This window comes from Microplitis mediator, chromosome 6, assembly GCF_029852145.1.
Source record: "Microplitis mediator isolate UGA2020A chromosome 6, iyMicMedi2.1, whole genome shotgun sequence".
Taxonomy (NCBI): Eukaryota; Metazoa; Arthropoda; class Insecta; order Hymenoptera; family Braconidae; genus Microplitis; species Microplitis mediator.
In genome coordinates this window covers 18,048,346-18,060,806 of record NC_079974.1, presented here as the reverse complement: position 1 = coordinate 18,060,806, position 12,461 = coordinate 18,048,346, and the positions used below count along the sequence as shown (strand labels likewise).

Sequence of the window (12,461 nt, the reverse complement as noted above, 5' to 3'; positions counted from 1 at the left end):
CCAACCTCAACGCTTCGCTTATGAGCCGTGCAATATAGCGCGATGACCTCTTGATAATTACAAATTGTTGTGAATTATAATTTAAAACTTTTTATATAAACGCCACGTTTTCAGTTTTTGTTGCTACAATCTGTAAAAAATTATCCTATTATTAAAACTGGATGACTAAAGAGGTGAATAATCCACTCATTACAACACAATTCAAACGACTATTCTGTTAAAGATGCGATTTCATATCTTTCTTTTGTGAATTTTTCAAGTATGAAGATGTTTTAAAATATTTAATGGAAGCATTCAAAATTTTTCAATTTCATTTATGATAAAAATTACAAGAAAACCCTAAAAAAGTAAAAAAGAAAATGAAACATTTTTTTCCCCCAATAGAACAAAAATCAAGCATTTCTTCTTTCCCTGATTAAACAAAAGTATTTAAAAGGATTAAAAAAATTTATATCCTTATGAATGCTATCGAATCCTGAAAATATGATTCAGAAGGATTTAACATGATTCAAATTTTTTAATTCTGTTAAATACTATTAATCCTGAAAACATGATTTTACAGGATTTGAAATGATTCAAACTGTCAAATACTTTTAAATACTTTTTAATCCTGAAATAATGTTTTTATTTCGTTATCTTTTTAGGATTTAAAAAGATTCAACTAGCATTTAAAATTTCTAATGCTACCGAATACTTTTTAATCCTGAAATAATATTTTTATTTCGTTATCTTTTTAGGATATAAAAGCATACCCTGTTGAAAACATCCAATACAGTCCCATACAGAACAATAGAATTTGTAATAGTTTGTATGTAATCTATCTGGAAGAGAAAATTTCCAGATAGAGTTAGATTTGGAATCTATTGGAATCTATATGTAAGTCCATTACAGCGGGTTTTTTTTATTGGAATTAATAGGACTGTAATGTTATTTGTATTAATATGGATCCTATCTGCACCTTACCTGTAGGTTTGTATCTGTTCTTGTCGTAAGTCTGTATGGACATAAAAACCTATGTGGATTTCCGAATACGAAGTAGAAAATGTTTTTAATGGTTTTAAATGGAATTTCCACAGTCGAAAAAAAATGTGTTTTATTTTTGTAACAGCTACATTCAAAACATCGGAATCATGAAGTAATTCCAGATAAGCCGGAAATGAATAACCTATCTGCAAACATCAATAGCATGACTTTGTGATCTATGTTTTTTTATGAACAGCTACGGACATAATCAAATCTCCTATCTATCAGAATATCTTTGGAATTACAGCGACAAAAGCACATTAAAAAACAACACTTCTAGTGGATTATCCAGCTTCACAAGCAAAGTTATTTTAAAGTTTTTTACCTGTAAGTCACTATTAAAAAATACTTCTAAATTTTATGGAATCAAGCGGAACATCTACAGTCTGTGAAATTATATATATATAGTGCCTTAAAACAATGTGATATCAAATGGACTATCCACATTATATTTTTATGCCAAGTCTAGTGTTATGTATCTGGATATACCCAAGTGTAGCTGTGGGACGCTATAAGAATATCCAGCATTGCATTAAGATTACTTTTAAATATTTTTATTTGTAAATACAATTAAGAGTGCTTTAAAACTATATGATATCAAAGGGACTATCCAGAAGAGATTCATATTCCAAATCTGATGTCATATTTGGATATATACTACTCTGGTATACTGTCTGTCAATAGTTTTGATAAGTTGTTCTTCAGTTTCTAGAAAACTCAATTGCTTATCAATTTTTTAAAATATTATTTATATAATTCCCTTCAAATAAACTTTTTTTTTACTTTTTGCTTCAAATATCTTATAAACTATTAAAAATACGATAAGAACTGAATATATTCAACGATTAATGGAGAATAAGAAAGCCTTGAAGTGTTCGTCGTATCTTCAATAGTTTATATGTTATTCTAGTAACAATTGTTATTTAAATAAAGGAAAACAGAAAGATAGCGACAAGTCCCAGTGTACAATAATTTATAAAATTTTATAAAAAATAGAAAAAAAATTTTTCTGAAAAAAGGAAACACATGGTCGATTTTAGTATTTTTTTAGTATCTAATAAAAAATTTAGTACAAAAATTCATTTCTTTGCAACAAATTGTTTATTTAATAAACAAATGAAAAATGAAGATAAAATAATTTTGTTCTATAATATAAAAAAACATAAATAATGATTTTAGACAAAATGGTTCCTTAATATTAATATTAAGCAACAAAAACAAATTGTTAACTAGCAAATGTGTTTTTCAGCAATAAAAAAATTTTTTGAGGAAATGATTTTTTTCTTGAAAATCATTATTTCCATTAAGGATCAGATTCACAAAAAAAAATTTTTTTAATTTTATTAACAATGTATTTGTTTATAACAAATATTTAAACAATGCCAGTAAAATTTTTTTAAAAATTTCTGTTATGTAGCTCCTAACAATGAAAAAACAAATTAACTAAAAAAATTTAAAAAAAAAATTTCTTGGTTGCTTTAGTTACAATTTTCATTTTTCAATGCTTTAGATTGTTAATAAAAAAGTGAAAAATCCAAATTTTTTGATTTTTCCAACGGCAATCTTTTTTAAACCTTTTTAAGAATCGCTCCAAGAGGTGAAAAAAATTCTAGGTTTTTAGTTTAGACATAATCCGGGTTTTTATGTAAACTTTTAACAGGTAAAAATTAACTAATTAACAAAAGCACAGTTAATTAAACGATTGGGGTAAAATTTTTTTTTAGGCGGATTATTGTTCATTCACATGTTTAGAAAATAGCAAATTTTTTTTATTCCTTGATATTCATATTTTATCGGTCAAAATAATTCTTTTCGATCATACTATTATAAGATCGCGAGGTGCGTGCACGCGCCACTGCCCGTTTTTAGTCCCATTTTCACTGCTAAATTAAAATTATGAACATTGTCGGTACAGTTCGGGGAGGCAGGATTGTTTTTGAAATATTTCCAAAAAACCAAACCTCTTTTTTTTTTACTATATTATTTATAACTTCTATAATTTTTGCCGGCCTCAAATTTCCACTTCACCATTTTTTATAGATGCCATTTCGAATCGGATGAGACTTTAATCATAATTTTCGGTGGTCTTGAACAGCGAGTGAATTGTAAGTAGACGCTCTAGATGGAAGGAGAATAGGGCACGTGAGTAACAAAGAAGCTGAAACTTGCCCGCCAAAACAAAGGCGGCGCAGCCACGTGGAATCAGTCAGATGTTCGCTGAGCGTCTTATGTGTTTCATGTGTCGTGAATCAGTGATTGTGTGTCGCAGTTAGTTTCAAAAAATAAATTCCATTGTGATAAAGGAAGGATACAGGAGAAAATTTACATTGCCAGAGGGGTGTAAAAAATCTGTAAGTACAATTATAATTGTAAAATATAATCCTATTCTGTTTTAACTCGATTAATCTTGAACATTCAAAATATTTGCTTAAGTCTCGTAATAAATGTAAATTCCTCATTTTTTTATTCAAAAAATGAAAACTGATTATTCTTAGTGTTTTTTTAATTCCAAATGTATTTATTTTGTTTGTATAATATTCACAATTATTGATATAAAGAACCGTAACAGACCATAACAATGTAAGGTATTTTGTATGGAGTGCCAATTACATGTTAGAATCCATTAGGTTCCATTAAAAATTTATATTTTGCTGCTGGTGTTTGATAATTAACAAAGTGTTAAAGATATGACTATATTCATGGTGTCTATAAAAGATTGATAGAACTTTTTTAGACGAATTGTCTTATATTTATTTGTTTATATGGTCTACTATAATTAACTGTTAAAATCAGTTTTTATTTATGTAAGAGTCTTGGAAAATCAAACATTTTTTTTTACAGTAGAAATTGAAGGTTTCTGTTTTTTACACTGTTGAACTCTATGATTTTTTCGTTAAAATATTTCTGATTATTGATATAAAAAGCTTTAATAACTTATTCATGAGATTTTAAGATATTCTGTATGGTACGCCAATTATAACATTAGGATCCATTAGGTTCCATTAAGGATTTTTTACTTTGCTGCTAGCTTACGAAAATGAACAAATCTTTAAAAATATTATTATTCTTAAACTTCCTATAACAAATCAATAGAAATTTTTTAAAGAAATAATTCTCTATTTAGGATTTTTTCATTTGCAAAAATCAATTTTAATCATTGACTTTTATTTGCGTAAATGCCTAAGGAAAATTAAATTCTTTAAGTTCTTATTAAAAATAAAATAAAAACAGCCTATTTCTTAGTGCTGTTAATTGTATTATGTTTCTTTTTTTCTGAACATATTTCCAATAATATTGACATAAAAAAACCTTTTATCAGATTATGGGATTGTAAGGTATGTTGTATGGAGTGCCAATTACAACGTTAGAATCCGTTAGGTTCCATTAAAAAATTTATATTTTGTTGTTGGTGAGTAAGATCACGTCAAGTGGACCCTCCATTTTCCACTTGATCATGAATGTTAATTCTATGTATTTTTAACTTCCCGCTAAGAAAATTGTAAATTTTCAAAAATTCGGGAAGTTATTGGTTTCGGTCCGATTTACGAAAATCGAATTTTCACCAGATGTCGACGTTTTGAGGTCCTAGGAAGCTATTCTGACTAATTTCACGATGATGTCCGAGTGTATGTACGTATGTAAATACCTGTATCTTTTGGACGGATGAACCGATTTTGAACTTTAAGGTGTCATTCGACGCGGCTTGTCAATATCTTAAAGCTGTGAGAAATTGAGCTTGATCGGTAGAGCTCGTTCAGAGATATTGCAAAAATAAAATTTTTTCAAAAAAGTTTTTTTCGGATAACTTTTAATGTGCTTGATGGATTAATTCCAAAATGGACTGGGCTCTAGAGCTTTATAAGCCGCGCCGAATGCCACCTCAACCATCAAAATCGGTTCATTCGTTCAAGAGAAACCGTTGTCGAAAGAATTAAAAAAAAAAATTTTTTTTTATTTTTTCTGAAATATCTCGAAAACGACTCGATAAATAGAATTCAAAATATGATCAGCTTTAGAACTTGATAAAACGCGTCGATTGCCACTTCAACCGTCTCAATCGGTTTATTCGTTTGAGAGATATCGTTGGAGAAAAAATGGTGAAAAACGTTTTTTTTCGAAAACAACAACATAAAAACGTATTTTCGAGCTCGAAGAGCTCGAAAATGTATTCACAATAATGTTTTCGAGGTTCTTGAGCTCGAAAACAGCGGGAAGTTTTGGGGCTGGCCCGCAGGGTCAACTGACAGAACGACTTTTTTCTTATGTAGTCACTATGAAAAATAAATCCCTCAAACGATTATTCTAAATTTTCATTTTAACAACCATTTTTTTTACAATGAAAATTTTGAGTACCTTTAATTAAACAGTAGATTTCAAAACAACCGTTCAAGAGAAATTAATGGAATTTTTAAGATTTATTGTTAAATATCTATATTTTTTAAAAACATTAATAGCTTAAAATTATTTTTTTATTATCCTATTGTTGATTAACTTTTAGTGATCAAATAAAAATTTCATTGACTTCTTGTTAAAAAAATGAAGTTTTTTTTTCATGGGTTACATACGTTATTTATTAAAAATTAAGATCCCGAAAGAAAATTTTACTGCTCGAGATTAATTTAAACAATATGAATTTATTGATCACCGCGCGCCGGTCGCTGAGTGCTCTCAATACAGTGCGCGGCCGAGTATCGCAGGCTTTATTGCAGCTTTGGTCAGTCATAAAAATCGAAAAAAAAAAAATTGAAACTTTTTTTTTGTGTTCTAAATTTTTTTTTTGACATTTTTTGGTAATTTTTTATTTTTTTTGTCATTTCCTTGCATTTGCTGAGTCACCAACGCAAAAATTTGAGAAAAGTAGAAAAAAAAAAAATTTTTTCATTTTGATTATGATTACACAATTAAAGGAACAAAACTTGCTCCTTTAATTGTTTAGCTAAACTTTGATCGATGATTCCCAAAAAACGGTCCGATGGATCAATTTTAAAATTTACAGGGGTCTTGAAGGTACATTAAGCTAAAAAAGTCTCTGGCAACATTATTTTTTTTCTCGATATCTGCAGAGTAGCGGTTGATTTACTAAAAAACCAAAAAAAGTCATTTTTTTGTACTTTCTTCTAATGGATGTTAAAAATAAAAAAAATTTTTTTTTTCAAAAAATGATGACAGGGTCTCGTAGGGAATTTATTTAAGTTTTTATCGCCGCCCTTCAACTTTCTGTGCGATCATTGGTACCTGAAATATCGATGATCAAAGCCAAAAGGATCATTTTCTGTTTGAAGGCTGATATCTCTGTGACAAATCGTCCTACGAGGTTAAAAAAAAAAACAAATTGAAGCTGAATAAATTTGCTAAACGAACTATGCATTCGTTTAGTTGAAAGAATTTTTTCGCGGTCCGTAGGCTCTTCGGAAAAAAAAAAAAATTTAGAAATTTTTTGTCTCGCAGTATTTCTTATGTTTGCGCAATAACCGGAGCTTTTAAAAAATTTTGAAAAAAATGCACCAAAACTAGAGATTTCAAGCTATAAAATGCTTTTTTCAAAATCTCGATACGATCATTTTTCACCAAGTTACAGCCTTCCAAAAATCACTAAACAATTTATTAAATTTTTCTGCTCCTTTAATTTTTTGCACTAGTGTATATAAAAGTAATCTTAATGTAATGATGTATATTACCATAGCGTCCCACAGCTACACTTGGGTATTTCCACATACATAACATTAGACCTGGCATAAAAATATAATATGGATAGTCCATTTGATATCATACAACTTTAAGGTACTTTTAATTGTAATTTGCAAATAAAAATTTATAAAAATAATCTTTATGTAATGCTGTATATTACCATAGCGTCCCACAGCTACACTTGGGTATATCCAGATACATGACATTAGACCTGGCATAAAAATATAATATGGATAGTCCATTTGATATCATACAACTTTGAGGTACTTTTAATTGTAATTTGCAAATAAAAATATTTAAAAGTAATCTTAATGTAATGCTGTATATTATCATAGAGGCCCACAGCTACAATTGGGCATGTCCAGGTACATAACATTAAACCTGGCTAAAAAATCCAATCTGGAGAGTCCGATTGATATAAGTAGATGTAAGGCCCTCTTGATTGTAATTTACACATAAAAATATAGTACATTAATATTATTATGAAACTGGATACTCGAATAGAAAACGATCGTTATCATTGCGTATGTTACTGGATTTTCTTATAGAGTTCACTAGCTATAGTACATCTTGGTAAATCCAGATAGGAATTCTCTATACATATAAATTCCATTAAGCTTTCCATTTTTTCTTTTGAAAATTTCTATAGGTATGTATATGGATTTGCAGCGACAAAAGCACATTAGGTCCCAATACACTTAATTCTTATTGGAATCTATTGGATTATTTCAACAGGGACGTGAAACTACATTCACTTGGCTTCAAGATGAAAATTTTCAAAAAAATTTCCGTATCAATTACACATAAATATATAATAGATATTTACATTTGTACTTTAAGCCGGCTTAACTCACTACGGTAAACTTACTGTGTGCGTCGGCGACCTTCGCTGTTGGTACTTTTAATCTGTTAATTTAAAATCAAGTATAATTATTTGTTTATTTTTTTTTTTGTTTAAATTCACTTAATAATAAAATGAATCACTTTGATGAATAAAACTGTCCAAAACAAATTAATTTCATTGGGAAAATTGAAATTAAAGTTAAGAAATAATATTCAGTTGTTGTTCATAAATAATAAGTAATTTTAAGAAAATTTTTATTACCCTAGGGATATGGAATTTCAAAAATGTGTACCTACTTCTGGAAAATAATAATTTGTATCTACGGATCTCTAAATCCGATAAATAAATTTTAATAAAATTATTAAATTTCAATTTTGAAATTTCGCGCCAAGATGGCGCTATTGCGTGTCACTGTATTCAGCGTTCAAATTTTTGCTAAAGTAGGGGGGGGGGAGAAATCGCATTATCGATAGCATAATTTGAACGCACGTGCTGCCTCTATCGTTTGTTTTAAAGAGTTTATCTGCGGATGAAAATATTTTGGAGTTTTTTATATTTACATGCAACAAGTAAATAAATAAATAATAAAACAAAAATAATGTCAAAATTAATATTAAATGAAGATCATAAAAAACATCTAGAATTTTTAGCTACACAACCCTCACAAGGTATTTTAATTATTTTAAATTAATTATTTAAATAAAATTATAATTGATAAGTAAATATATTTTTCGTTTTTAGTTCTTCAAGATTTTTGTAAACTTTCTACTGATTTTTTGCAAAAAGGATATAACTACAAACTTTATACAAATGCTGCTCGTAAGTTTATTTAATTACTGACAGATAATTTTTTTTTTGTTGATGAACAATTTTTTTATTTTTTTCATAAGCAAATCAATCACAAAAAATTAAATTAAAAATACGTACATGTAGAAAATTTTAAAAATTATAGGTGCAATTTTTTAATGATGCTGAAGTTAGCCGACGTCTAATAATGTTTGGATTTTTTTTTTAAATAATAAATTATAAAAAAAATAATATTTGAAAAAATTCCACCTGTAGTTTTTTAAATTTTCTACATGTGCATATTGCACGCCTCGATTTTTAGTTATTGTTTTTTTGTAAATGATTTGTTGAAAAAAAAAATACGAAAATTTTTAATTGTCTGTAAACTTCAGGGTCATATTTTTTAAACTATTTTTTTTTATAAGTGTGAATGTTGCAGACATCAGACAAATTTTAAATTATTAACAAATAGAGTAAATAATTAATCAAATTAAATTTAAAAAAAAAATGCGCACTTGAAAAATTTTGAAATCAATAAGTGCATTTTTTATAAATATTTTTTTAAAAATTATTTACTCTATTTATAGTTTCAAATTTGTCTGATGTCTACTACATATAAACTCATTTTTTTTTATGATACTGAAGTTAGCCGACGCCTAATAATTTTTAGATTTTTTTTAAACGATAAAGTATTAAAAAAAAAAATATTCGAAAAAATTGCACCTGTAGTTTTCAATATTTTCTACATGTGCATATTTTTATTATTTACTTTTTCGTAATTTATTTGCTTAAAAAAAAATCCAAAAATTGTTAACTGTCCGTTAACTTACGATCCTAAAGTTAGCAGACAATTAAAAAGTCTTGAATTTTTTTGAACAATTAAATTTGAAGAAAAAAAAAACTAAAAATATGCACATGTAGAAAATTCAAAAGACTACAAGTGCATTTTTTTAAAATATTTTTTTTTCATAATTTATTGTTTAAATAAAATCCAAAAATTATTAGACGTCGGCTAATTTCAGTATCATGTTAACTTCAGGTTCGTTTTTTTTCTATAATTTATTGTTTTGAGAAAAATAAAAAAATTATTAGACGTCGGTTAAAACTTCAGTATCATAAAATAATTTATTTACAGAAAAACTTGAAGTTGAGCCAGATAATATCAAACATTCAATCGAAGGGCTAATTTATTTAATTATCGAATCATGTAAAAATAAGGTAATCAATTAATATTTAAATCTACAATATCAATAATTAATATTCATTCATTATTGTAGTTAACTTCTGATGATTTTAAAGAACTAGTAATTTCTCTAGGATTTACTGATGACAAAGAATCATTGCTAAGTAATTTATACACTTCAAAACAATCAGAAATAAAATCATCTCTATCAAATATTGGTTTCAAATTACCGGAGTATCATAATATGGAGTGGAGATTCGAAACTCAAGTATTTATAATTAACTGAGTTAATTTATTTGGTAGTTAAATAATTTACCGAACAAGTATTTTAATGTTTTGTTATTTTAGATCGCATCAAGATCAATGTTGACGCAATGCGAACCTTTTGTTACGATGGACTTTGCCTTGAAAAATTCTGACGATTCAAAAAAATTAAAACACATCGTCCTCCAGTCAGATGCCACAAATTTGCTACACATCGCCGAGGAACTAGAGGCAGCTTTACTAGAAGGAAGTAGTCAGCAACTTCGTAAGATTAAACGATCACTAAAATAATAAATTTTATTACAAATAATTTATATATATATTTTTTTTACTTTAATATAATAAAATAATATTGTGTAATAAATAATACCGTAGAATCTTATTCATATGAATAATTTAAACAATTTAATGAAATTATATGTAAATACTGTTATTGGCATTTTAAAAAATTAAATATGACAGTTTAGTAGCGATTATTGTTATTATTATTACTATTGATATGAATTATATTTAAATAGATTTAGAGAACGAATTCAATGTCAAGATTATCAAGACTTAAAATTATACTTTATTTGAATATTAAATACGATATTAAAATTTTTCATCGGCTTCAGTGGTTTATAAAAGCTCGCATCAACCTCCGCTGATTGTGCTGCGCACCGGATCAGTACCAAAGTATTCATGACCTAAAAATTTAAAAAAAAGTAATCACGGAGTATTTCCAGTGATAGAGGACACATTAACTGAAGGATGGATACGACTTTGGTATTGGAGTCAGTGCTAAATAATGTGACGTCAACGATGGACTCGGTATCAACTTCGATACCAACACTGATCACCACGACCGCTTCAGTGGAAGCGTTGCCTTTGTCAGGAGCTGCATTGATATCACACGCTGCTCTGTCAATGGGACCACATGCCGCTAAACAGTGGATGCGATACAGCAATCAAACTGTCGCGGACAAAGTGCCCGAGGAGATGCTACATTTGGTCGATCCCCACTGGTACCAGTATCCGCCGATGCACCACATATGGCACAAAACACTTGGGATAGTGATGATCGTCATTGGAATACTCGGCTGGACCGGCAATGGCTGTGTCGTCTATATTTTTTTAATCACCCCTTCTCTGAGGACACCCAACAATATTCTTGTTGTAAATCTCGCGTTCTCGGACTTCTTGATGATGGTCATCATGTCACCGCCTATGGTCGTTAATTGTTGGTTCGAGACTTGGATACTTGGTGAGTTTTTTTTTTTTTTAAATATATAGTGTAGCTTATTTATTATTTTAAATTATTTTAGGAACACTGATGTGTGATATTTATGCGATGTTCGGTTCATTGTGCGGATGTGTATCAATTTGGACGATGGTACTGATCACATATGATCGATACAATGTTATTGTTAAGGTAAATTTATTTTAATTACTAATAATTATTTATAAATTAATTATTACACCCAATTATTGACAGGGTATCAATTATTTACTTAACTTTCTTAAATATTATTACCATAAATTTTTCAAAAATTAATTGAGTCTTCATATTAAATAAATTATAACGTCTGCGTTATTTTTTGTATTACCAATAAATAGGGCTTTTATTATATTTATTTATTTATTTTAAAATATTAATTTTATCATTTTTAATCAGGGTATGTCCGGTACGCCATTGACAATCCCCAGAGCAATAATTCAAGTCTCAGTTGTCTGGATATTAGCTCTCGCTTGGTCACTTCTTCCACTATTCGGATGGAATAGATACGTACCGGAAGGTAATATGACATCATGTGGAACTGATTATTTGACAAAAGACTGGGTGTCAAGATCATACATTTTAGTTTATTCTGTATTCGTCTATTACACTCCGCTCTTCACAATTATTTACTGCTACTGGTTCATTGTGTCAGTAAGTATCTAGTAATTAAATATTTAATCATCAACAAAATTACAATGTAATTATTTACTCAGGCTGTAGCGGCCCATGAAAGAGGAATGAGAGAGCAAGCTAAGAAAATGAACGTCGCGTCTCTCCGTAGCGGAGAGCAAGAAGGACCTAGTGCTGAAGCTAAATTAGCAAAGGTAGCTCTCACTACAGTATCGCTCTGGTTCATGGCATGGACGCCGTACCTAGTAATTAATTACGCCGGTGTCTTCGAGGCATCATTCTTATCTCCACTCTTCACAATCTGGGGCTCTCTGTTCTCTAAAACTAATGCATGTTACAATCCACTTGTCTACGCAACTAGTCATCCAAAGTATCGCGCTGCTCTTCATGAAAAATTACCGTGTCTGGGTATCGGAGCCCCACCAGCACCAAAAACCAGCGATACTGCTTCAGCTAAAACTGACGCTTGAATAACGACTGATTAACAAATTATCAGCTTGTACAAAAATAAATAATTGTCCTTAAAAAATAAATATTTTATTTCCCAATTTTAATATTTTTATTCATACCCTGCATATAATTATTATTAATTAAATAAATAAATAAATAAATTTTTATTTCCCATCTGTACAACTTTGCAGTTTTTTACAGTTTTTAACATTCTTTATAAAACGAGATAAATGTATTTTATAAATTAGAATTTATAAACCATCTTGTTGATGCTACCCGACATCTGCTTTCTGACTGTACTTTGGTTTTGTCTGAAAATCATAATTCTCATCGTC

The 12,461-nt window shown here is 28.7% G+C and overlaps 2 protein-coding genes across 2 annotated transcripts; both read left to right on the top strand.

Annotated features, from left to right (window-relative positions):
- Positions 1-8,048: 8,048 nt before the first annotated feature.
- On the top strand, positions 8,049-10,253 carry LOC130670110 (COMM domain-containing protein 2). Its single transcript, XM_057473314.1, has 5 exons — positions 8,049-8,223; positions 8,297-8,374; positions 9,477-9,559; positions 9,619-9,792; positions 9,873-10,253. The coding sequence occupies exons 1-5, from the start codon at positions 8,154-8,156 to the stop codon at positions 10,077-10,079; spliced, it is 612 nt and encodes a 203-aa protein (XP_057329297.1). The 5' UTR covers positions 8,049-8,153; the 3' UTR covers positions 10,080-10,253.
- Positions 10,254-10,352: 99 nt separating this feature from the next.
- On the top strand, positions 10,353-12,271 carry LOC130670108 (rhodopsin-like). Its single transcript, XM_057473312.1, has 4 exons — positions 10,353-11,031; positions 11,093-11,199; positions 11,443-11,697; positions 11,760-12,271. Exons 1-4 carry the CDS (start codon positions 10,539-10,541, stop codon positions 12,144-12,146), a joined length of 1,242 nt encoding a protein of 413 aa, XP_057329295.1. The 5' UTR covers positions 10,353-10,538; the 3' UTR covers positions 12,147-12,271.
- The last annotated feature ends 190 nt before the right edge of the window (positions 12,272-12,461 follow it).

Bases quoted from the DNA above. Each gene is read 5' to 3' on its own strand.
- LOC130670108 (XM_057473312.1), top strand. From the start codon at position 10,539: ATGGATACGACTTTGGTATTGGAGTCAGTGCTAAATAATGTGACGTCA. The intron at 11,032-11,092 runs GTGAGTTTTTTT...AAATTATTTTAG, and splicing joins GTTCGAGACTTGGATACTTG to GAACACTGATGTGTGATATT. The intron at 11,698-11,759 runs GTAAGTATCTAG...TTATTTACTCAG, and splicing joins GCTACTGGTTCATTGTGTCA to GCTGTAGCGGCCCATGAAAG.
- LOC130670110 (XM_057473314.1), top strand. From the start codon at position 8,154: ATGTCAAAATTAATATTAAATGAAGATCATAAAAAACATCTAGAATTT. The intron at 8,224-8,296 runs GTATTTTAATTA...TTTCGTTTTTAG, and splicing joins AGCTACACAACCCTCACAAG to TTCTTCAAGATTTTTGTAAA. The intron at 9,560-9,618 runs GTAATCAATTAA...TCATTATTGTAG, and splicing joins TCGAATCATGTAAAAATAAG to TTAACTTCTGATGATTTTAA.